Genomic DNA, 25570 nt, shown 5'->3' on the forward strand with positions numbered 1-25570 from the left:
ACCCCCATTAAGCCCCTACCCCCATTAAGCCCCACCCCTTCTGTAGAGCCCCCCTCCCCCCCCCAACCCCTAAAGAGGGGGTCAGGAGGGTCCCGGGGGGGGCTCTATGGGGTCAGAGCCACTTTTAGGGCTCCTTGGGGGCGGTTTTCGAGGCCCCCCCTGGGACCAGGGGGCGGTTTCGAGGCCCCCCCCGGGGGCCGGGGGCGGTTTCGAGGGGCTCCCCGAGGGCCCACGGGGGGGACCCGCCGTCCCCGCCGCCCCCGCTGTCCCCGCTGTCCCCGCTGTCCCCGCTGTCCTCACTGTCCTCGCTGTCCTCGTCCTCGCCCCGGAGCATGCGGCGCACGGTGCGGGACAGCGTCAGCGGGTCGCACCTGGGGGCAGCCAGGGGATTTTTTTTGGGGGGGGGGGGGGGGGGGCAGAGACCCCCCCCCACTGTCCCATAATCCCCCTGGCCCCATACGGCCCCCCCCCACAATCCCATAAATCCCCCTGGCCCCATACAGCCCCCCCAGAGCCCCCCACTATCCCATAATCCCCCTGGCCATATACACTCCCCCCCCCCCCATAATCCCCCTGGCCATATACAGCCCTCCCCTCCCCCCCCCAGCCTCTCGGGAGCCCATAGGGTGCTATAGGGGCCCATAGGGGTCTCTAGGAAGCCCATGGGATGCTATAGGGGCCCACAGGGGCTCTCTAGGAAGCCCATAGGGCCCATAGGGTGCTATAGGGGCCCACAGGGGGCTCTAGGAAGCCCATAGGGTGCTATAGGGGCCCACAGGGGGCTCTAGGAAGCCCATAGGGTGCTATAGGGGCCCACAGGGGTCTCTAGGGAGTCCATAACATGCTATGGGGGCCCACAGGGAGCCCTAGGGAGGCCGTAAGTTTCTATAGGGGCCCACAAAGAGGCTCTAGGGAGTCCATAAGGTGCTATAGGGGCCCACAGGGCAGTCTAGGGAGCCCATAGGGTACTATAGGGGGCCCACAGGGGACTCTAGGCAGCCCATAGGGTGCTATAGGGGCCCCCAGAGGTCTCTAGGCAGCCCATAGGGCGCTATAGGGGCCCAGAAGGGGGTCCTAGGAAGCCCATAGGGTGCTATAAGGGCCCAGAAGGGGGCCCTAGGAAGCCCATAGGGTGCTATAGCGGCCCTTAGGGGTCTCTGGGGAGCCCATAGAGTGCTATAGGGGCCCACAGAGGTCTCTAGGGAGTCCATAAGGTGCTATAGGGGCCCACAGGGGTCTCTAGGAAGCCCATAGGGTGCTATAGCGGCCCATAGGGGTCTCCAGGGAGCCTGTAGGGTGCTATAGGGGCCCAGAAGGGGGCCCTAGGAAGCCCATAGGGTGCTATAGGGGCCCACAGAGATCTTTAGGGAGTCCATAGGGTACTATAGGGGGCCCACAGGGGACTCTAGGCAGCCCATAGGGTGCTATAGGGGCCCACAGAGGTCTCTAGGCAGCCCATAGGGTGCCACAGGGGCCCGTAGGCACCCGCCGGGCGTTACGGACGCGGGCACCCACCTGAGGCGGGCCCGCAGGGCGGCCACGCGGCGCGCGGTGGCAGCGGCGCCGTCCCCGACGTCGTCCAGCGCCCGGCGCAGGCGGTGGCCCTGGGCCTCGACGCGCGCCGTCCCCGCCGCCACCGCCGCCACCTGGTCCCGCAGCGCCCGCTCGGCCGCCTCGGTGGCCTCCGCCTGCGGGGACGGGGCGAGGGGGGGGGGACACGGGGTGTGGGGACCCATGGGGGGGACACTGGGGGGGGGGCACGGGGGGGACCTTGGGGGGATGGGGGGGGGGATAAGACGGGGGACATGGGGGGACATGGGGGGAAGGGACACATGGGGGGGACAAGACAAGGGGGAGATGGGGGACATGGGGGGGACATGGAAGGGACATAGAGACATGGGGGGGACATGGGGGAGATGGGGGACATGGGGGACATCAGATGGGGGGACAAGAGGGGGGACATGGGGGGAGAGATGGAGATGGGGGGACGTGGGGGAGAGATGGGGGAATGGGGGGGACATGGGGCAATGGAAGGGATGGGGGAGATTGGGGACATGGGGGGGACATGGGGGGGACATGGACAAGATGGGGGACATGGGGGGACATGGGGGGGGACAAGGGACATTGGGGAGATGGGGGACATGGGGGGGGCATGGGGGAGATATGGGGGGGGAAGACAGATGGGGGGACAAGGGGAGGGGGGGACATGGGGGGGACATGGGGCAATGGAAGGGACATGGGGGGGAGACGGGGGGGCATGGGGGGACAAAGGGGAGATGGAAGGGACATGGGGGGACATGGGGGACATGGGGGGGGGGACACGGGAGAGATGGGGACATGGGGGGGACATGGGGCAATGGAAATGGGGGGAGATGGGGGACGTGGGGGGGACATGGGGGAGAGATGGGGGGACATGGGGGGGACATGGGGGACATGGGGGGGACATGGGGCAATGGGGGACATGGGGGGACATGGGGGACATGGGGGGAGATGGGGGACATGGGGGGGACATGGAAGGGGGGGGAACATAGGGGAGAGGGGGGGACAAGGGGGGGGACATGGGGGAGAGATGGGGGACGGGGGGCATGGGGGGACATGGGGGGGGACATGGAAGGGACATGGGGGAGATGGAAGGGACGTGGGGGAGATGGAAGGGACATGGGGGAGATGGGGGACATGGGGGGACATGGGGGGACATGGGGCAATGGAAGGGACATGGGGGGACATGGAAGGGACATGGGGGACATGGGGGAGAGATGGGGGACGGGGGGAGATGATGGAAGGGACATGGGGGGGACATGGGGGACCTTGGGGGGATGGGGGGGGACACAGGAGGGACATAGGGGAGATGGGGGGGGGGGGACATGGGGGGGACACAAGGGGGAGATGGAAGGGACATGGGGGGACATAGGGGAGAGATGGGGGGGGGACATGGGGGACAGGGGGTGATGGACAGGGAGATGGGGGGGGAAGACGTGGGGGAGATGGGGGACATGGGGGAGGGGGGACATGGGGGGACATGGGGGGATGGGGGGACAAGAGGGGGGACATGGGGGAGAGATGGGGGACATGGGGGGGACATGGGGGGGGACACGGGACAGGGACATGGGGGAGAGATGGGGGACGGGGGGAGATGATGGGGGACATGGGGGGGACATGGGGGGACCTTGGGGGGATGGGGGGGACACAGGAGGGACAAGATGGGGGACATGGGGGGACATGGGGGGGGACATATGGGGGGGACAAGAGATGGGGGACATGGGGGGACATAGGGGGAGATGGACGGGGGACATGGAGGGACAAGGGGGACATGGAAGGGACATGGGGGGGGACATGGGGGGGACACAGGCGAGAGATGGGGGACATGGGGGGGACATGGGGCAATGGAAGGGACATGGGGGAGATTGGGGACATGGGGGGGACATGGGGGGACCTTGGGGGGATGGGGGAGGGATGGGGGGGGGGACACAGGAGGGACATAGCGGGAGATGGGGGGACATGGGGGGGGGACGTGGGGGGGACGTAGGGGAGATGGGGGGACATAGGGGAGAGACATGGGGGGACATGGGGACATGGGGGGAGATGGGGGGGGGACAATGGGGACATGTGCGGGGACAAGGGGGAGATGGGGGGACATGGGGGGACATGGGGACTGGGGGACATGGTGTGGGGACACGGGGACACAGGGCATGGGGTGACAGGACATGGGGTGACACGTGGCTTTGGGACATGGGGGGGCATGGGGACACGGGGGGACTCGGGGGGACACGGGGGGACGTGCCGCCACTGCGGGGAAACCCAGGGGACGTGGGGTGACACGGGGTGACACTGGGTGACAGAGGGTGACGCCTCCACACCGCCCTCCCCCAGCCCGCTCAGGGAACCCCGCGGGCGACACGCACGCCCGTGACGTGATGCCCCCCCCCCCCCATAACGTCACCCCCACCCCCGTGACGTCACCCCCCCAGTGATGACGTCACACCCATGACGTCACCTGCAGGCGGTAGCGCTCCCCCCGCAGCCGCTGCTCCTCGGCCTCCGCCAGCAGCACCCGCAGGCGCCGTCCCGCCGCCCGCGATGCCCGGGCCAGCGCCGCCCGCGCCCTGTGCCCATGGGTGCCCCGCGTCACCCCCACGGCACCCATGGGCACCCATGCCCACGGCATCATGGCCCATGGGTGTCCCATGTCACCCATGGGTGCCCACACGGCACCCATGGGTGCCCCATGGGCACCCATGGGTGCCCCGTGTGCCCCGCGTCACAGCACCCATGGCTGTGCCCCACGGCACCCACGCTCCCACGGCACCCATGGGTGCCCCACAGCACCCTCACGGCACCCATGGGTGCCCCACAGCACCCCCACGGCACCCACGGGCAAGTGGGACCTCAGGGGCACTGTGGGACCCCCCCCAAGACCACCCTGGAGCACCGTGAGCTAAGGTCACCCCACGGCCACCCCGGGGCCACCGTTGGGGCACCCCGGAGCACCCTGAGGACACCCCGGGGCAAATGGTGGTACAACCTGGGGGCACCCAGTACCACCCTGGACCACCCTGAGGCACCCAGGACCACCCTGGGACCACCTCGCACCCCCCCGGACCACCCCAGGGCCACCCAAGACCACCCTGGGACATCCTGGGCCACCCAAGACCACCCTGGGACCACCTCGCACCCAAGACCAGCCTGGGACCACCCAACACCACCCTGGACCACCCCAGGGCCACCCAAGACCACCCTGGACCACCCTGGGCCACCCAGGACCACCCCAGGGCCACCCAAGACCACCCTGGACCACCCTGGGCCACCCAGGACCACCCTGGACCACCCCAGGGCCACCCAAGACCACCCTGAACCCATCTTGGGGCCCCTCTGGACCACTCCTGGTCCGCTTTGGGGGAATCCGGAGCCACCCTGGGCCCACCTTAGCCCACCTTGGGGCCACCCAAGCCCACCCTGGGCCCACCTTGGACCTCCCGGGACCACCGCCAGCCCCCCGGGGACCCCGCTGCTCACCCGGCCTCGCGGTTCAGCAGCTCCTGGAGGTGGAGGCAGCGGGCGCGCAGGGCGGCCTCGGCCGGGTGCGGGGGCACCCCGGGGTGCTGCAGCCGCCCCCGCAGCCCCCGCTGCTCCCGTTCCAGCTGGGCCCGCGCCCCCGCTGCCGTCCGAGCCCGTGCCCGAGCCCCCACCAGCGCCCGCTGCAGCTCCTGCGCCTGCACCCATGGGAGTCAGTGCCTGGGGGCAGCCTCGGTGCCCCAAAATGCACTGACGGCGCCCAAAAGGCACCCAGAGCACCCAAAAATGCACCCAAAAATGCACCAATCCACAGTACCCAAAAATGCACCCACGGTGCCCCAAAATGCCCCAAAAATGCACCACATTGTGCCCCAAAATGCACCAACGGCGCCCAAAAGGCACCCAGAGCACCCAAAAATGCACAAATAGCACCCAAATATTCGCCCGCCGGACCCAAAAATTGCACCCTCGGCACCAAAAGTGCCCCCACAGCACCCAGACGTGCCCCTCCTCCCCCCCCAACCCCCCAGCCCCTGTACGCCCCCCCCTTTGCACCCCTCTATATGTCCCCCATACGTTCCCCCATAGGCACCCTCCCTCACCGTCCCCCCATAAATTCCTCCCAGGTCCCCCTATATGTCCCCCCATAAATTCCCCCATACGTGCCCCCCCCCCATAAATTCCTCCCACGTCCCCATACGTCCCCCCATATGCCCCACCCTAGAGGTGCCCTCTGTAGGTGCCCATAGGATCCTCCCATACGTCCCCACCATACGTCCCCCCTATATATTGCCTATAGGTGCACCTACGGGCATTATAGGTGCACCCCCAACTTCCCTCTAGGTGCCCCAAGCCCCAAACAGACAACCCCCAAGACCTGCCATAGGTACCCTCTATACGTCCCCCATGGCTACCCCTATAGGTGCCCCCTATAGGTGCCCTATAGGTGCCTGACCTGCTCGTGCCGCTGGTGCAGGCGCTGCCGCAGCTCCCGGTTGTGCTCCCGCAGCTCCGCCAGCGCCGCCTGCAGCTCCCTGGGGTCCCGGCCCCCCCTGCACCCATAGCGGCTATAGGGGCTGCAAGAGGGTCACGGGGCACGGGGAGTGTAGGGGATGCAGTGTGGGGCCTATAGAGGGTTTGCTGCGGGGGAGGTGGCATGGGGATATAGGGGATGTGCCATGGGGGGTATAGGGGATGTGCCATGGGGAATATAGGGAACATACCCTGGGGGCTATAGGGGATGTGCCATGGGGGGTATAGGGGATGTGCCATGGAGGCTATAGGGGACATTCTATGGGGAATATCAGGGAAATACCATGGGGGCTATAGGGGATGTGCCATGGGGGGTATAAGGGATATGCCGGGGGAAATATAGGGGACATAAGGGACATGCCATGGCAGCTATAGGGGATGTGCATGACGCCTGTGTCATGGGGGCCGTAAGGGATGCACTGCGTGGGCTACAGGGGACACACCGTGGGGTCTATAAGGGACATGGCATGGGGACTACAGGGCATACGTCAGGGAGGCTATAGGGGATGTGCCATGGGGAATATAGGTACACACTATAGGACTGTAGAGGGCATGCCTTGGGGGCTATAGGAGAAGCACCATGGGGGCTATACGGACACACCATGGGGGCTATAGGGGACATGACGTGGGCTATAGGAGACAGGCTATGGGGGCTATAGGAGACAGGCTGTGGGGGCTATAGGGGACATGACGTGGGCTATAGGAGACAGGCTATGGGGGCTATAGAAGACAGGCTGTGGGGGCTATAGGGGACATGACGTGGGCTATAGGGGACAGGCTATGGGGGCTATAGGAGACAGGCTGTAGGGGCTATAGGGGACATGACGTGGGCTATAGGGGACAGGCTATGGGGGCTATAGGAGACAGGCTGTAGGGGCTATAGGGGACATGACGTGGGCTATAGGGGACAGGCTATGGGGGCTATAGGAGACAGGCTGTGGGGGCTATAGGGGACATGACGTGGGCTATAGGGGACAGGCTATGGGGGCTATAGGAGACAGGCTGTGGGGGCTACAGGGTACATGATGTGGGCTATAGGGGACAGGCTATGGGGGCTATAGGAGACAGGCTGTAGGGGCTATAGGGGACATGACGTGGGCTATAGGGGACAGGCTATGGGGGCTATAGGAGACAGGCTGTAGGGGCTATAGGGGACATGACGTGGGCTATAGGGGACAGGCTATGGGGGCTATAGGAGACAGGCTGTGGGGGCTATAGGGGACATGACGTGGGCTATAGGGGACAGGCTATGGAGGCTATAGGGGACAGGCTATGGGGGCTATAGGGGACATGACGTGGGCTATAGGGGACAGGCTATGGGGGCTATAGGAGACAGGCTGTGGGGGCTATAGGGGACATGACGTGGGCTATAGGGGACAGGCTATGGAGGCTATAGGGGACAGGCTATGGGGGCTATAGGAGACAGGCTGTGGGGGCTATAGGGGACATGACGTGGGCTATAGGGGACAGGCTATGGGGGCTATAGGAGACAGGCTGTGGGGGCTATAGGGGACATGACGTGGGCTATAGGGGACAGGCTATGGGGGCTATAGGAGACAGGCTGTGGGGGCTATAGGGGACATGACGTGGGCTATAGGGGACAGGCTATGGGGGCTATAGGAGACAGGCTGTGGGGGCTATAGGGGACATGACGTGGGCTATAGGGGACAGGCTATGGGGGCTATAGGAGACAGGCTGTAGGGGCTATAGGGGACATGACGTGGGCTATAGGGGACAGGCTATGGGGGCTATAGGAGACAGGCTATGGGGGCTATAGGAGACAGGCTGTAGGGGCTATAGGGGATATGACGTGGGCTATAGGGGACAGGCTATGGAGGCTATAGGGGACAGGCTGTGGGGGCTATAGGGGATGCTCTGTGGTGTTATAGGGGATGCACCAATGGGTGCTATAGGGGATGCATCATGGGGGCTATAGGGGCCACGCAGTGGGGGCACCCTATAGCGGGCAGCCTATGGGGGCCATGTATAGGGGCCGTGGGCGTGGCCAGGGAGGGGGGCGTGGCCACGGGCGGGCACTCACGTGGGGCTGGGTGGGCGGGGCATGCGGGCGGCCATGTCGTCGCGCTCCTGCTCCGCCCGCCGCCGGGCATGCTGGGCCGCTGTCACCGCCTGGGGGTGGAGCCACGATGGACACGCCCCCCCGTAAGCTCCTCCCACAAGCGCCAGCCCTTAGCCCCGCCCCCCTGGTTAATTGGCCCCGCCCCTGGCCCTCTAGCCCCACCCACTGGGCCTACACACCCTCCCATTGGTCGGATAGCACCACCCCCTCCCACACAGCCCCGCCCCCTCACGTAGCCCCGCCCCCCTCTCCCTTAGCCCCGCCCCCAGCCTCCCTTAGCCCCGCCCCCAAACCCCGTAGCCCCGCCCCCAACCCTGTAGCCCCGCCCACCTGCCGCAGCTGCTCCAGCTCCGCCTCCCGGGCCTGGCGCCGTGACTCCGCCTCCTGCGCCCGAAGCTCCGCCCCCTCTCGGGCGGCACGTGCTGCCTCCAGCTCCGCCCACAGACCGTGCCCCGCCTCCTGGGGGGCGGGGCTGCGTAAGGCCCGCCCACCCCAAAAGCCCCGCCCCCCTTCGCAAAGGCCCCGCCCACCCCCTGAAGCCCCGCCCACACCCCCCCCAGCCCCGTGTAAGCCCCGCCCCTTTACAGGCCACACCCCCCTGCCACACCCCTCCAGGCTCCGCCCACCCGAGGCCTGACCCCGCCCACCTGTTGCTGCCGCAGCCGCTCGCAGGCGCGGTCCCGGGCCCGACAGGCTCCGCCCACCCGCGCCTGGGCTCCGCCCACCGCCAGCTCCAGCGCCCTCAGAGCCCCGCCCTCTGCCAGGCTCCGCCCCCTCTCCTGCGCCAGGCTCCGCCCCAGCGCCGCCACCTAACGGGGGGGCGGGGCACAAGGCTGTGAGTGACAGCTCCGTGCCCCGCCCCCTGACCCGAGGGAGGGCGGAGCCTGGCGTGTGACGGGCAGCTCCAGGCCCCGCCCCTCCTGCCAGGCCCCTCCCACCTGGTTGCTGAGGTCACGAAGCTCCGCCTCCAGGTCCCTCCGGCGCTGGGCCTAGGGGGGGGACGGGGGGGGGACACAAGGGGAGGTGGGGGCAGGGGACCCGGGGGTCCCTTGGGTGGGGGTGGGGGGGGTGGGGGGGGTGGGGGGGGTCCCCTGGGTGGGGGATGGGCTTTCCCACGGTGGGGGGAGGGGAGCGGCGGCTTGGGGACGCCCCGGTCCCCGTCCCCGCCCCGTGTCCCAATTCCAGCCCCGGGGCCTGGCCTGGGGCCAGCGGGGCCGTGGTTGGGGGGGGGGGGCGCCCGGGGGCCCTGGTAAGGGAAGGGGAAGGGGGATGGGTCCCTGGGTCCTATAAGTGATGGGGGGGGGGCCCAAATCCCTGCTGCCCCCCCCCCGGGTAACTTTGGGAGGGGGGGATCCCCCAAATCCCTGCTGCCCCCCAGCTGGAAACCTGGGTCCCGTTCCCCACCCCGGTGCCCCCCCACCTCTGGGTCCTCCCCCCACACCTGGGTCCCCCCCCCAAACAACCCTGGGGGGGGGGTGGGGGGGGTGCCCTAAATCCCTTGGTGCCCCCTCCAGATCTTTGGGTTTCCGGGGTGGGGGCTCCCCAAATCCCTACATCCCCCCCACCCCAAACACTGGGGTGCCCTGGTTGGGGCTCCCCCAAATCCCTGGGATTCCCCCCCCCCGCCCCAATCACCTGGGTCCCCCCCCCCCCCCCAATTTGTGTCCCCCCCAGTCACCTGGGTCCCCCCTAAACACCTGGGTCCCCTGAGTCACTGTGGGGGGGGTCCCCAAATCCCCAAAATGCCCCCCCCCCCCCCCAGTCCCCACTCACCTGTGCCAGTCTGGGGGTGCCCTCGTCCACCATAGCCCAAACTTGGGGGGGGGCCCTACAAAAACAAGAGAAGCTGAGGAGACCCTACAATAACATCCCTCACGCCCGGGTCCCTCTGAGGAGGGGGGGGTCAGGAGGGTAGCAGGTGCCACCGCGGTGTCCCCTCGCCTCGCCCTGTCCCCACGGTGCCAAGCCTGGGGACTGGTGGCCGGGGCTGGGCGCTGCCGGTGCCACCGCCGCCGCGGGCACGGGAGGACCCAGGGCACCTCCCACCCCCCTCGGCCCCCCCCCCCCCCCCGGGGCTGTACCCAGAGCCCGCCCACCCCCCAGGGGACCCAGGTGGCCGGGGACATCGGTTCTGCCCCGCCGGCTGCGGTCGGGCGGCATCGGGGGCCAGCCCTCGCCCGAGGGATGCGGGCGCCTCCCCGGAGCACCCAAGAAACTCCCTGGAGCACCCAAGCGTCTCTCAAGGGCGCCCAAGTGTGTAACTGGGCACCCAAGCATCTCCTCAGGGCCCAAAAGCATCTCCAGGGGCACCCAGGAACCTTTCTGGAGCACCCAGAAACTTGCTGGAGCACCCAGGAACCTCCCTGGAGCACCCAGAAACTTCCTGGAGCACCCAAGGACCTCCCTGGAGCACCCAAGGACCTCCCTGGAGCACCCAAGGACCTCCCTGGAGCACCCAGAAACTTCCTGGAGCACCCAAGGACCTCCCTGGAGCACCCAAGAACCTACCTGAAGCACCCAAGAATCCCCATGGAGCACCCAAGGACCTCCCTGGAGCACCCAAGTGTATAACTGGGCACCCAAGCATGTCCTCAGGGCCCAAACGCATCTCCAGGGGCACCCAAGGACCTCTGTGGAGCATCCAGAAACTTCCTGGAGCACCCAAGGACCTTCCTGGAGCACCCAAGCATCTCCTCAGGGCCCAAAAGCATCTCCAGGGTACCCAAAAACCTCCCTGGAGCACCCAAGAGCCTACCTGAAGCACCCAAGAATCCCCATGGAGCACCCAAGGACCTCCATAGAGCACCCAAGTGTATAACTGGGCACCCAAGCATCTCCTCAGGGCCCAAAAGCGTCTCCAGGGGCACCCAAGAACCTCCCTGGAGCACCCAGAAACTTGCTGGAGCACCCAGGAACCTCCCTGGAGCACCCAGAAACTTCCTGGAGCACCCAAGGACCTCCCTGGAGCACCCAAGAACCTACCTGAAGCACCCAAGGACCTCCCTGGAGCACCCAGAAACTTCCTGGAGCACCCAAGGACCTCCCTGGAGCACCCAAGAACCTACCTGAAGCACCCAAGAATCCCCATGGAGCACCCAAGGACCTCCCTGGAGCACCCAAGTGTATAACTGGGCACCCAAGCATGTCCTCAGGGCCCAAACGCATCTCCAGGGGCACCCAAGGACCTCTGTGGAGCATCCAGAAACTTCCTGGAGCACCCAAGGACCTTCCTGGAGCACCCAAGCATCTCCTCAGGGCCCAAAAGCATCTCCAGGGTACCCAAAAACCTCCCTGGAGCACCCAAGAGCCTACCTGAAGCACCCAAGAATCCCCATGGAGCACCCAAGGACCTCCATAGAGCACCCAAGTGTATAACTGGGCACCCAAGCATCTCCTCAGGGCCCAAAAGCGTCTCCAGGGGCACCCAAGAACCTCCCTGGAGCACCCAGAAACTTGCTGGAGCACCCAGGAACCTCCCTGGAGCACCCAGAAACTTCCTGGAGCACCCAAGGACCTCCCTGGAGCACCCAAGAACCTACCTGAAGCACCCAAGGACCTCCCTGGAGCACCCAGAAACTTCCTGGAGCACCCAAGGACCTCCCTGGAGCACCCAAGAACCTACCTGAAGCACCCAAGAATCCCCATGGAGCACCCAAGGACCTCCCTGGAGCACCCAAGTGTATAACTGGGCACCCAAGCATGTCCTCAGGGCCCAAACGCATCTCCAGGGGCACCCAAGGACCTCTGTGGAGCATCCAGAAACTTCCTGGAGCACCCAAGGACCTTCCTGGAGCACCCAAGCATCTCCTCAGGGCCCAAAAGCATCTCCAGGGTACCCAAAAACCTCCCTGGAGCACCCAAGAGCCTACCTGAAGCACCCAAGAATCCCCATGGAGCACCCAAGGACCTCCATAGAGCACCCAAGTGTATAACTGGGCACCCAAGCATCTCCTCAGGGCCCAAAAGCGTCTCCAGGGGCACCCAAGAACCTCCCTGGAGCACCCAAGCACCTCCTGGGGGCACCCAAGGACCTTACTGGAGCTCCCAAGAACCTCCGCAGAGCACCCAAATACCTCCTCGGGACAACCAAGCATCTCCCTGGGCACCCAATCATCCTTGAAGCACCTCCCATGCATGTCCCTGGGACACCCAAGCACCTCTTGGGGCACCCAAGCATCTTTTGAGCACCCATGCATCCCCCCGGGGCACCCAAGGACCTTCTTGGAGCACCCAAACACCTCCTTTGAGCACCCAAACACCTCCCCTGACCATCCAAGCACCTTCCTGGAGCACCCAAGCACCTCCACGGGGCACCCAAGCACCCCCATGGGGCACCCAAGCATGGTAGAGTGATGTTGGCATGGGTCAAAACGGAGGAACACGGAGCGACACGGGTCGACACGGGTCGACACGGGTTGACACGGGTTGGCACGGGTCAACACGGGTCGGCATGGGTCAACACGGGTCAACGGAGGTTGACTTTGGTCAACCCAGGTCTGCATGGGTCCAATCGAAGCAGCAGAGTGACACGGGTTAACACGGGCCGACACGGGCCAACACGGGCCGACACGGGCCAACACAGGCCGACACGGGCCAACACGGGCCAGCACACATCAACATGGGTTGGGATGGGTCAACAAAGAGCAACGTGGGGGAAATGAGCTCAACGGGGATCAACCGTGACGTGGGGCACCAGGCGTGAACGTGGATCAACACTGGGTCAACGCGGGACAACAGAGATTGACACAGGTCAACGCGGATGAACACAGGTGGCCAGGGGGTGAAACGGAGCAGCACAGAGTGGCGTGGGTCAATGTGGATCAACGCAGGTCGACATGGGTCATCACAGGTCTACATGGGTCAACACGGACCAACGCAGGTCTACATGGGCCAACATGGGCCATCACAAGTCAAAATGGGTCAACACGGGTCTACATGGGTCAACGTGGATCAACGCAGGTCAACATGGGTTAACATGGATCAACGCAGGTCTACATGGGTTAACATGGGCCATCATAGGTCAACATGGGTCAACACGGGTCAACACAGATTTACATGGGTCAACACAGGTCAACAGGGCTCAACGTGGATCAATGCAGGTCCACATGGACCAACATGGGTCAACACAGGTCAAAATGGGTCAACACGGGTTTACATGGGTCAGTGTGGATCAACACAGGTCAAGGTGGATTAACATGAATCAATGCAGGTCAGCGTGGGTCAAGATAGGTCAACACAGATTTACATGGGTCAACACGGGTCTACATTGGTCAAGGTGGATCAACGCAGGTCCACATAGGCCAACAAGGGCCACCACAAGTCAAAATGGGTCAACACGGGTCTACATGGGTCAACATGGGTGAACATGGGCCAACACAGATTTACACGGGTCATCACAGGTCAACATGGGTCAACATGGATCAGTGCAGGTCTACATGGGTTAACATGGACCATCACAGGTCAATATGGGTCAACACAGGTCAATACAGTTCAACATGGGTCAACATGGGTGAACATGGGTCAACACGGCCCAACACAGGACAATACAGGTCAACACGGGTCAACATGGGTCAACGCGGACCATCACAGGTCAAGGTGGGTCAACACGGAGTAACACGGGCCGACACGGGCCGACACGTGCGGGGTCTGCCACAGCTGTGACGTCATCACAGGGCACAGGGAGTCCTGCCACACCTGGGCGAGGAAGTGACACCGCCACGCGGGCCCCGTGGAGTCTATAGGGGGACCCCTGTATGGGCCTATAGGGGATGGTAACCCTATAGGGATCCCCATGTGGAGTCCATAGGGGATCTCGGCCCCATAGGGATCCCCGTAAGGATTCCTAGATCATCCAGGCCCTATACTGTCTATGGGGAGTCCAGGCCTTGTGGGGATCCCTGTGGAGGTCTATAGAGGACCCAGACCCTGTGGGGGACCCCAAGGGGGTTTGTGGGGGATCCAGGTTCTATAGGGGGTCTATAGGAAAGTCAGACCCTATGTGCGTAACCATAGGGACCTACAGGTGACATAGGGACCTACATGTGACATAGGGACCTACATGGATCCTGTAGGGGTCTACAGAGGGTCCAGGAGGGTCCCCCCTACGGGGATCTACAAGCCATCTGGGCCCTATAGAGACCTATAGGGGATTCAGGTGGAGATCTATAAAGCATCCAGGACCTGTAAGGGTCTAGAGGGAATCCCAGCTCAAAGGGGGTCTATAGGGGATCCAGAACCTATAGGGGGATGCTGGCAGGGGGAAGGGATCCTAGCCCTATGGAGCTCTACAGGGGGCTTCCCTATGGAGCCCCTACGAGGGCCTAAAAGGGGCTGCAGTCCTATAGGGTTTGTACAGGGGTCCCTATAAGGTCTACGGGGGACTCTGCCCCAGAAGGTCCGTACAGGGTTCTATAGGTACCAACAGGGTCCTTACAGATCTCCATAGGGGACTGGGGCCCTAAGAGGCCCCAATGGAGCCTGCAGGGTTTGTGGGTCCCTGTGGAGGCGCCTATGGGGTTCTATACGGGTCTGCAGCCCCACGGGGTCCCTATGGGGTCTCTGTGGGGTCCCTATGTCCCTACAGGATCCCTATGGGGTCCTTACGGGGTTCTTATGGGGTCCCGATGGGGTTCTTATGAGGTCCCTGTGGGGTCCCTATGCGGACCTTATGGGGTCCCTATGGAGTCCCTGTGGCATCCCTAGGGGGTCCCTATGGGGTGCCTACGGGGTCCCTATGGGGTGCCTACGGGGTCCCTATGGGGTTCTTATGAGGTCCTTATGGGGTCCCTATGGGGTCTTTATGGGGTCCCTACAGGATCCCTATGGGGTGCCTACGGGGTCCTTATGGGGTCTACCTATGGGGTCCTTATGGGGTCCTTATGGGGTCCCTACGGGGCCCCTCCTGGCCTCCCGTCTCTATGGTGCGGGGAGCGGCTCCCCCCCCCATCGCCCCTCCCTCCCCGCTCCCCGCTCACTTCCGCCCCGGCCCCCCCGGCGCCGGAAGTGACGCGCCGTGGCGGACCGGAAGCGGCGGCGGCGGCGCTTCGGGGGCCGGCGGCGGCTGCCGCGGGCGCGAGGTGAGTGCGGCCCCGCCCCCCCGCGCGGCCCCCGCCCCCCTCCCTCCCCCGCCGCGCTGACGTCACCCGGCCGGCGGTGACGTCACTCCCGAAGCGGCCCCGGCCCCCGGGGGCTTCGCCGGGCCCGGGCGGTGTCAGCGGGGCTGGTGACGTCATCGGCGGCGTCACCAACCCCTGGTGGCACCCCAGGAGGTGTCCCCAGACCCTTGATGACGTCATCAGAGGTGTCCCCAACCCCTGGTGGCACCCATAAAGTGTCCCCAGCCTTTGATGATGTCATCAGAGGTGTCCCCAAGCCCTGGTGGCACCCATGAAGTGTCCCCAGCCCTTGATGATGTCATCAGAGGTGTCCCCAACCCCTGGTGGCACCCCATGAAGTGTCCCCAGCCCTTGGACGTCATCAGATGACGTCATCAGTCATCAGTGGTGTCCCCAACCCCTGGTGGCACCTCATGAAGTGTCCCCAGGCCATGATGATGTCATCGGCGGTGTCACCAACCCTAGTGGCACCCCAGGAGGCGTCCCCAGCCCTTGATGACGTCATTAGAGGTGTCACCAAGCCCTGGTGGCACCCATGAAGTGTCCCTAGCCCTTGATGACGTCATCAGAGGTGTCCCGAACCCCTCATGGCACCCATAAAGTGTCCCCAGCCCTTGATGACGTCATCAGAGGTGTCACCAAGCCCTGGTGGCACCCGTAAAGTGTCCCCAGGCCCTGATGATGTCATCAGAGGTGTCCCCAACCCCTGGTGGCACCTCATGAAGTGTCCCCAGACCCTGGTGATGTCATTGGCAGTGTCACCAACCCTGGTGGCACCCCATAAAGTGTCCCCAGGCCCTGATGATGTCATCAGTGGTGTCCCCAACCCCCGGTGACACCCCGTAAGGCGTCCTCAGACCTGCTGATGTCCTCCACGGTGTCCCCAACCCCTGGTGGCACCCCATACGACGTCCCCAGCCCCTGTTGCTCTTCCCACAGATGTCCTCAGGCCCTGGTGACACCCCGTAAGGTGTCCCCAATCCCTGGTGGCACCCCATAAGGTGTCCCCAACTCCTGGTGGTACCCCATACGACGTCCTCAGCCCCTGGTGACACCCCGTAAGGTGTCCCCAACCCCTGGTGGCACCCCATACGACATCCCCAGCCCCCGCTGCTCTTCCCGCAGGTACCTGCGGACCTCGTCGACCGCCCCTCCGGTGGCCTCCCCGGTCCCCTCGTCCGCCGTCTCCCTTCATCGTCGTCCCCCGTCGGCGTCCCCCGTTGTCGTCCCCCGTCGTCGTTGTCCCCCGTCGTCATCGTCCCCCGTCGGCCATGGCGGAGGCGGTGCACTACATCCACCTGCAGAACTTCAGCCGCTCGCTGCTGGAGACCCTCAACGGGCAGCGCCTGGGCGGCCACTTCTGCGACGTGACCGTGCGCATCCGCGAGGCCACCCTGCGCGCCCACCGCTGCGTCCTGGCCGCCGGCAGCCCCTTCTTCCACGACAAGCTGCTCCTGGGCCACTCGGCCATCGAGGTGCCGCCCGTCGTCCCCAGCGGGGCCGTGCGCCAGCTGGTGGAGTTCATGTACAGCGGCTGCCTGGTGGTGGCCCAGTCGGAAGCCCTCCAGATCCTCACCGCCGCCTCCATCCTGCAGATCAAGACGGTCATCGACGAGTGCACCCAGATCATCTCCCAGAGCCGCGGCCCCAAGGCACTGCCGCCCACCCGCGTGCCGGCGCCGCCGCCGGTGGCGCCCGGTGCCCGCCGCAAGCTCCGCGAGCTCCTGGGGCCACCGCCGGAGCCCGAGGGCTACCTGGGGCCGCCGAGCTGTCACAGCCGCAAGCAGCGGCAGCCGTTGAGGCTCCAGCTGCCGGTCAAGGAGGAGGAGGAGGAAGAGGAGGAGGAGGAGGAGGAGGAGGAGGAGGTGGCGGCGGCAGCGGCGGGCGCCGAGGAGGAAGGCTCGGTGCCCCCGGCGCCGTTCCCCGCCGAGGAGCCCCCGTTTTTTGGTGCCCCCGAGGTCTTCTCCGATGCTTTCCTGCCGCCTTGGCCAGGCGAGGACGGGGGCAAGGTGGGACCCGAGTGCGGCTTGGAGGCATCTGGACGGGGTTCGGCCTTCGGGGCCGAGGTGGCACCGGCGGGGAACAGCCTGGGGTTCGCCCCCCCGGTGCCCCCACTTTACGAGGAGGGGGGGACGAGTGGCGGCGTCCCCTCGGTCCCCAAGGTGCCGCGGGCCGGTCCCTCGCGTCGCCCCGAGCCGTCCTACCAGTGCGGCCACTGCCAGAAGACCTTCAGCTCCCGCAAGAACTACACCAAGCACATGTTCATCCACTCCGGTAAGGGGACGCGGTGGGGACGCGGGGACAAAGCGGGTCCCTCGGGGGTCTCTGATGATGACGAAGGATCATCGGGGGGGATGAGGGACGTGGGGCAAGGGAGGTGGCGACGTGGAGATGGTGACACTGGAGGACGGGGTTGAGGGCATCACGGGGACGTCCAGGGTGAGGAGGTGACGAGGAACGTGGATGGGGAACACGATGGAGTAAGGGGTAGGGACAAGAAGCCACGGGGTGCAGGGGGACATGGGGGGGACACAAGGGTGGCCGTGTCCCCCCCCGGTGTGCTCTGTGTTGACCCACCTTGACCCACGTTGACGTGCATTGACCCACGTTAACGTGCGTTGACCTTCGCCACACCGCGCGGATCCAGCGACACGGCCTGCGCCGTACGGACGCGCGTCGCTCCACTTTGAGCCACCTGGACCCGTGTTCGTCTGCATGGGCTTGGGTCGTGTCGCTCAGCTGGTCCCCGTGGACCTGCGCTGACCCACGTTGCTCCGCCTCCATCTGTTGACCCACGTTGTTCTGGAGTTGTTCTTGTTCCATCTTGATGCGTTGACCTGTGTTGATCCATGTTGACCTTCCATGTTGAGCTGTCAACCTGTGTTGACTTTTTTGGACCCGTGTCACTCTGTTGACCCACCATGACCCGTGTTGACCCATGTAGACGTATGTTGAGCTCTGTTGCCCCATGTTGTTCTAGAGTTGATCTCTCTCGCTCCATGTTGCTGCATTGACCTGTGTTGATCCATGTTGACACGTCGCTCCATGTCGAGCTGTCACATGTGTTGATCCCTGTTGACCTTCCACATTGACCTGTGTCACTCTGTTGACCCACCATGACCTGTGTTGACCCATGTTGACATACGTTGAGCTGCGTTGCCCCATGTTTTTCTAGGGTTCATCTCTCTTGCTCCATGTTGATGCGTTGACCTGTGCTGATCCACGTTGACACGTCGCTCCATGTCGAGCTGTCAACTTGCGTTGACCCGTGTCACTCTTTCTTGACCCACAATGACCCGCGTTGGTCCACGTTGACCTAAGTTGAGCTGTGTAGACCCATGTTGCCCTGCCGCCGTGCTGACCACCTACCCACCAAGCCCCACGTTGATCCATGTGGACGTATGCTGAGCTGTGTAGACCCTTGTTGACCCATCACTGTGTTGACCTGTTGACCCACAAAGCCCCACGTCGGTCCACGCTGATGTATGTTGTTCCGTGCCAGTCCGTTGACCCATGTCACCGTTGACCTGCTGACCCACGAAGCCCCACGTTGCACCATGTTGGCCCACGCTGTCCTGTGCGACGTGTGTTGACCTGTGTCAATCCGTGTTGACCGCGTCACTCCGTTTTGACCTGTCGCTCCACATTGCTCGCATTGATCTGCATTGACCCGTCTCGCTCCGCGTTGACCCATCTTGCTCCGCCTTGACCCATCTCCCTCCGCGTTGACCCATCTCCCTCCGCGTTGACCCATCTCCCTCCGTGTCGACCCATCTCGCTCCAAATTGATCCATCTCCCTCTACGTTGACCCATCTCGCTCCGCCTTGACCCATCTCGCTCCAAATTGACCCATCTCGCTCCAAATTGACCCATCTCGCTCCGCGCTGGCCCGTGTTGATCCGTCTTATCCCGTGTTGATCCGTCTTGCCCCATGTTGATCCGTCTTGCCCCACGTTGACCCGTTTGTCTCTCCGCAGGCGAGAAGCCCCACCAGTGCTCCATCTGCTGGCGCTCCTTCTCCCTCCGCGACTACCTGCTGAAGCACATGGTGACCCACACGGGCGTCCGCGCCTTCCAGTGCAGCGTCTGCTGCAAGCGCTTCACTCAGAAGAGCTCCCTCAACGTCCACATGCGCACCCACCGAACCGAGCGCTTCCAGTGCCGCCTCTGCACCAAGGGCTTCTCCCACCGCACCCTCCTCGAGCGGCACGCCGCTGCCACCCACCCCGTGCCGCCACCGGGACCGCCGCCAGGGCCGCCACCGCCTTGAGCCGCGGCCAAACGCCGAGGGCACGGGCGCCGGACGTGCTCACGCGGCGCGAGGGTGCTGCGGGGGGCTCTTTGAGCACTTTGGGGTGAAACCTGGAGGACTTTGGCCTGGATGGACAGATGGAGGGACACGGGGTCCGTCCCGCTCGTCCCCTCCCGACCAGGATGCGCTTCCCGATGACGGGGTTCCCGTCCCCTCGCGCCGCGGCCGGTCAGACGCGCTCCGTGGCGCTGGCGGGTGGTGGAACTCAACACGTGGGTTTTAAGGACTTGTTTAGTGCCGTTAGTGCGATTATTTGCCCTAAAAATCCCCCTCCCCCCCTGCCCCCAGCTGCTTGTCCGTGCATGAATGGACAGGGCTGAACCGTGGGCATGTGGCCACCACAGAGGGGCCACGGCGGCAGCCGGCTGCGTCACTGGGCCTCCCCGAGTCTTTGCAACGACACCGGGCGCCAACGGGGCCAAATTATGTCCCGGTGGCCACCGCAGGAAGGCTGCAGAAGCCATCGGGCCACGTCGTGGGTCCTCCCCACGTCTTCGCGTCCGCGTTCAGCCCCACTGCCACCTCCGGTTGCCCACACGGCTTCTCCAAGAGCCACCGGGGGGGCGCCAGTGGGGCCAAATCACCTCCCCGTTGGGCACATCATGGACCCTCCCACGTCCTCGCCTTGGCAGTGGGCACCGGTGGGACCCAGCCACATCTCTGTGGCCACCACTGAAGAGCTGGGTGGCTGCTGGCCACGTCGCGGACGCTTCCCGAGTCTTTGCGCTGATGGCAGGCGCCGAAAGGGCCAAACCGCAGCCCCGTGGCCACCAAAGAAGGGCTGCGTAGCCGTTGGCCACCTCATGAGTCCTCCCCTTTGTGGCCACTTTTGTCCCCCAGTCCCGTGGCCGTTTGCCCGCAGGGGTTGCCCACAATACCGAGCGTCGCGGGGGCCAAGCCACGTCCCCACGTGGCCACCGCAGGAGGGCCACAGGAGCCGTTGGCCACGTCACGGATCCTCCCCGAGTCCTTGCGTTGACGATGGACGCCGACGGGGCCTAACCAGGTCCCCGTGGCCACCACGGAAGGGCCGTAGGAACCACCGGCCACATCACAGATCCTCCCGAAACCGTTGCGTTGACGACGGGCAGGGCCCGACCACGTCCCCAGGGGCCACCGCAGAAGGGCTGGAGCAGCCACAGGCCGCGTCGTGGCTCTTCCACGAATCCTTCCGTCGGCGACGGGCACCAAGAGGGCAAACCCCATCCCTGCGGCCACTGCAGAACCGCTGCCGCCTCCTCCCCTCACCCCGGGGAGTCCCCTCAGAGCCCCCGGCGCACAGCCAGCGCCGGGCCGGGCCCCCGTTCGGTAGCGTGGAGGCGGCGGTGGCGGACGAGGTGGGAACCTCGGCTGAAGGTTTTGGGGCAATCGGGGCAGCGGTAGGGCTTCTCACCGGTGTGCGTGCGCTGGTGCTCGACGAGGCGGGAGCTCTCGCTGAAGCGTTTGTCGCACTGGCCGCACCGGAAGGGCTTCTGGCCGCTGTGGAGGCGGCGGTGCTGGCTGAGGTTGGAGCTCCAGCCGAAGCGTTTGCCGCAGGCGCCGCACTCGTAGGGCTTCTCGCCGGTGTGGGCGCGCTGGTGCTGGAGCAGGTTGGAGTTCTGGGTGAAGCTCTTGGCGCAGGCGCCGCACTTGTAGGGCTTCTCGCCCGTGTGGGTGCCCAGGTGGCGCATCAGGTGCGAGCTCTGCCCGAAGGCCTTGCCGCACTCGGTGCACTTGTAGGGCTTGCGGGCGCACGCGGGGGGCGGCCCCCAGGGCCACTCCGGCCCAAGGCGGGGCGGCGGCAGCGGCGGCGGGGACATCGCCAGACCCTCGGGGGCGTCCGCCTCGGGGGGCTCCGTGGTGCCTGGGGGAGGACGGAGATGGGTGGCGGCGTGGGGAGCGTTAATTGCCCTTCCCGAGCTCTGATTGCCCCCCCGAGCTCCCTAATTGCCCCCCTGAGCTCCCTAATTGCCCCCCTGAGCTCCCTAATTGCCCCCCTGAGCTCCCTAATTGCCCCCCCGGTCGCCCAAATTGCCCCCCCGGTCGCCCAAATTGCCCCCTGGTCACCCAAACTGCCCCCCCGATCACCCATATTACCCCCCTGATCACCCAAACTGCCCACCCAAATTACCCCCCGATCACCCAAACTGCCCCCCCGGTCACCCAAATTACCCCCCGGTCACCCAAACTGCCCCCCCGGTCACCCAAACTGCCCCCCCCGATCACCCAAACTGACAAGGCTCCCACCCCTCTGTGCCCCCCACCCCATAATACACCTTTGTGCCCCCCCCCTCGGGGGCAGGACTCACCTTCGTGGCCACCGGGGGCTGTCCCCCCGTCCCGGCCCCGGTCCCCGAGCTGCTCGTCTGGCTGCTTCATGGCCTGGGGGGACAATTTGGGGAGGGGGTTACGAGGGGGGGGGTCTTAGCCCCTGTGTCCCACCCCTCTCCCCCATGCCCAGAGGGAGGACCCAGGTGGGAATGGGGGGAGCAGGGTGGGCTGAGGGGGGTAGATGGGGCTGGGGGGGGGGTCCTAGAGAGGTTCTAGAAGGGTCCTGGGGGGTTCCAGGAGGGTCTGGGGGGCTTCTAGGGGGTCGTGGGGGGGGTCATAGAGCTGGGGGGCTGAGGGGGGGGGTCAGGGGCTCCCTGAGGTGGGGGGCGGGGGGGTCTTGGGAATGAGGGGAGCCCGAGGAGTGAACGGGCCCAGTTTTGGGGTCCTCCCCTAAATCCCCCCCCCCCCCCCCCCGCCCCCAAATCACCTCAACGCCGCCGCGGAGCCTCCCGCAGACACCGCCCCGCGCCCCCGGAAGCACTCGGGCCCCACCAGGGGCCGCTCTGCGCTGCTCGGAGGACCCGGACTCGATGGTGTTAACCCCTTCCCCACCACTGCCCCCGCTATTGCCCACCCCCCCCCGATTCCCCCCCCTCCCCGGGGGTGCAGGGGACACCCGCCCCCCCCCCCATACACGTTATAGGGGGGTGTTTAAGGGCAGTTTTTCCCCTTTTCGCCCCATTTAGGGGCCTGGTGCTGCCCCCCCCAGTTGCCAGGGGGATGGGGGGTCTTTTGGGGGGGGGGGAAGGGGGGGTCTGGGGGCAGGTTTGGGGGGTCCAAACCTGGATCGGGGTGTCCCCAAGGCTATCGGTGTCCCCAGGAGCGCGTGACAAGCGGCGTCCTCGCAGCAAGGGGCAGAGTCAAGGGGATTCTCCGCTCTCCGCGTGGGACGGGGGCCGGGAAGGTTCCCGGAGGCAGCTTCAGCGGCACCGGGGGGGGGGGCCCCCGATTTTCGGTGTCCCCAAAGGCTTCTTGTGTCCCCAGGCGCGCGCAGCGAGGCTGCGGGCGCCGGTGGCGGCCCCGCAGCGACGGGCAGGGCTAAGGGCATCCTCCGAGCCTCGCGTTTCGGGGACCGGTGCCGGGGGGGGGGGGGCGCCCAGAAGGAGATCCGGTGACATTCAGCGCTTTCGGCGGTGTCCCCGAGCGTTTCCGCGCGTCCCCGCGGGCGCTCCCGTCGTAGGCAGAGCTGAGGGGATTCCCGACGTCCGCGTCCGGCGTTTCGGGGACGTTCGGCGTCCCCGGAGGCGGTGGCGTTGGCGTTGCCACCAGCCCGGCGTCCCCGCGGCTACTTGTGCCCCCGCTGGTGCGTGACGAGGCCGGAGCGCTGGCGGAAGCGCTTGCCGCAGCGCGGGCAGGGGAAAGGCTTCTCCCCGGTGTGGATGCGGCGGTGAGCGGCCAGGTGGGAGGCGACGGCGAAGGCTTTGCCGCAGTCGCCGCAGGCGTGCGGCCGCTCGCCGGTGTGGCCGCGGCGGTGCAGGGCGAGCGCCGAGCTCTGGCTGAAGCGCTTGCCGCAGTGGGCGCAGGCGAAGGGCCGCTCGCCCGTGTGGACGCGCCGGTGCACCGCCAGGTGGGAGGCGACGGCGAAGGCTTTGCCGCAGTCGCCGCAGGCGTGAGGCCGCTCGCCGGTGTGGAGGCGCCGGTGCAGGCCCAGGGCCGAGCTCTGGCTGAAGCGTTTGCCGCAGTGGGCGCAGGCGAAGGGGCGCTCGCCCGTGTGGACGCGCCGGTGCACCGCCAGGCGCGAGCGGGCGCCGAAGGTCTTGCCGCAGTCGGCGCAGCGGTGCGGACCGGGTGGCGGCGGCGGCGGGGACGCGGGGACGGCGTCGTGCTGGTGGCGGGGGGCGGGAGGTGACGGCGGCGGGGGTGGCCCCGGAGGTGCTGCGGAGGGAGGGGAGGAGGTGAGGAGGGGACACGGGGCGGCGGGGGAGCGGGGTGGGGGGCGCGGGGAGCGGGGTGGGGGCACGTGGAGGGGGGTGGGGGGCACGGGGAGTGGCATGGGGACACGTGGAGTGGGGTGGGGGGGACATGGAGAGTGACATGGGGGACATGTGGAGTGACGAGGGCACGTGGAGTGGGGGGGGGCACGTGGAGGGTGACAGGGGACATGGTAGAGTGACATGGGGGACATGTGGAGTGACGGGGGGGCACGTGGAGTGGGACGGGGGGGCACGTGGAGGGGGGTGGGGGGCACGTGGAGGGGGACGGGGGGGCACGTGGAGGGGGGGGGGGACACGTGGGGAGGGTGGAGGGGGGGGCACGTGGTGGGGGGGGGAGACAGGAGGGGACAGGGATACTCACCTGGGGGGACGAGGGGGGGACGCTGCCCCGGGGCCACCAACGTCCAGGAGCCTTCGGCCACAAACATGGCGCCTGTGGGGACACGCTGCAGTGCTCCCAGTAACCCCCCCCAGCTCCCAGCTCCCCCAGTGCTAGTCACCCCTCCCAGTGCTCCCAGTCACCCCTCCCAGTGGCTCCCACCCCAAGGCCCTGTCCCTGTCCCAAGGCCCTGTGTCCCAAGGCCCTGTGGTCCCAGCCCCCCCCCCAAAAGCCCTGTCCCTTTCCCCATCCCAGCCCGTGTCCCTGTCCCAAGGCCCCCTCCCAAGATCCTGGCCCCATCCCGTGCCCTGTCGCTGTCCCAAGGCCCCGTCCCCATCCCAGACCCCGTCCCCATCCCCGTCCCAAGGCCCTGTCCCCATCCCAAGCCCCATCTCAGGCCCTGTCCCCATTCCAGGCCCTATCCCAAGGCCCTGTCCCCGTCTAAGGCCCTGTCCCTGTCCCCATCCCAGGCCCCATCCCCATCCCAAGGCCCTGTCCCAAGGCCTCATCCCAAGGCCCCGTCCCAAGGCCTCATCCCAGGCCTGTCCCCCATCGAGGCCCTGTCCCTGTCCCCACCCCCATTCCGAGGCCCTGTCCCAGGCCCTGTTCCCATCCCCGTCCCCATCCCAGGCCCTGTCCCTGTCCCAAGGCCCCCTCCCAAAGCCCTGTTCCTGTCCCTGTCCCTATCCCAGGCCCTGTCCCCATCTCCCCTGTCCCCCCTATCCCAGGCCCTGTCCCCATTCCAGGCCCTATCCCAAGGCCCTGTCCCCATCCCAGGCCCCGTCCCCATCCCAAGGCCCCGTCCCAAGGCCTCATCCCAGGCCCGTCCCCCATCGAGGCCCTGTCCCTGTCCCCGTCCCCGTCCCCATCCCAAGGCCCTGTCCCAAGGCCCTGCCCCCACCCCAGACCCGCTGCCCAGCCCCGGCCGCCCCCCCCCGGCACGAAGCCCCCCCCTCCCCGTTCCCCCCGCCGCCCACCGCGGCCAAACCGGAGTGACTCCGGAGCAGCTGCGAGGCGCCTGAGGCGTTCGCCGAGCTGGTTGGCTCCGCGCGCTGTCAATCAGCGCCGCCGAACCGCCTTCTCGACGAGAGCGGGCGCGGATTGGCTGGCCGCCGCGTCCATCTTCAAGGCACCGCCTTCCCTGAGGGGATCCGTCTGCTGATTGATCCGCAGCCCCCCCCCCCCCTTCAGTTTCTAAGCCACCCTCTCGGTCTCTAAGCCACAGTCGCCCTCGCACCGTGAGAGCGGAGCGCTCGGAAGGAGGGGATTGGATTCGCGCGCTGTCAATCCGCACCACCCACCCTTCTAATTGGCTCAGCATTCCACCTCCCCACTTTGATTGGCCAACACCCCTTTAACCCCACCCCCTCCGCCTCCTTCCCTGCCTTGCCACC

The 25570-nt window shown here is 66.2% G+C and overlaps 3 protein-coding genes across 4 annotated transcripts; 1 reads left to right on the plus strand and 2 right to left on the minus strand.

Moving 5' to 3' along the window:
* Positions 1–82: 82 nt before the first annotated feature.
* Positions 83–21072, minus strand: LOC136788649 (myosin heavy chain, embryonic smooth muscle isoform-like). The gene is made up of 11 exons (XM_066987267.1): positions 20947–21072; positions 9899–9953; positions 9064–9114; positions 8773–8934; positions 8456–8584; positions 8087–8175; positions 5969–6089; positions 5014–5210; positions 3995–4103; positions 1516–1688; positions 83–371 (listed from the first exon to the last, which is right to left on the minus strand). The coding sequence occupies exons 2-11, from the start codon at positions 9929–9931 to the stop codon at positions 125–127; spliced, it is 1311 nt and encodes a 436-aa protein (XP_066843368.1). The 5' UTR covers positions 9932–9953; positions 20947–21072; the 3' UTR covers positions 83–124.
* On the plus strand, positions 15117–19779 carry LOC106049618 (zinc finger and BTB domain-containing protein 45). 2 transcript variants are annotated; one of them, XM_066987268.1, is made up of 3 exons: positions 15117–15201; positions 16366–17514; positions 19219–19779. In XM_066987268.1, the coding sequence occupies exons 2-3, from the start codon at positions 16512–16514 to the stop codon at positions 19509–19511; spliced, it is 1296 nt and encodes a 431-aa protein (XP_066843369.1). In that variant the 5' UTR covers positions 15117–15201; positions 16366–16511; the 3' UTR covers positions 19512–19779. The 2 variants fall into 2 exon arrangements, with proteins under 2 accessions (XP_066843369.1, XP_066843370.1); XM_066987269.1 differs by having other exon boundaries at positions 15172–15201; positions 16345–17514.
* On the minus strand, positions 19819–25288 carry LOC125181369 (endothelial zinc finger protein induced by tumor necrosis factor alpha-like). Its single transcript, XM_066987305.1, is given in 4 exon segments — positions 19819–21274; positions 23134–23738; positions 24159–24230; positions 25154–25288. Coding segments are annotated over 3 exon segments (1131 nt in total). The 5' UTR covers positions 24226–24230; positions 25154–25288; the 3' UTR covers positions 19819–20815.
* Positions 25289–25570: the final 282 nt, after the last annotated feature.

The sequence above is a fragment of the Anser cygnoides genome, chromosome W (genome assembly GCF_040182565.1).
Source record: "Anser cygnoides isolate HZ-2024a breed goose chromosome W, Taihu_goose_T2T_genome, whole genome shotgun sequence".
In the NCBI taxonomy this organism is placed as follows: Eukaryota; Metazoa; Chordata; class Aves; order Anseriformes; family Anatidae; genus Anser; species Anser cygnoides.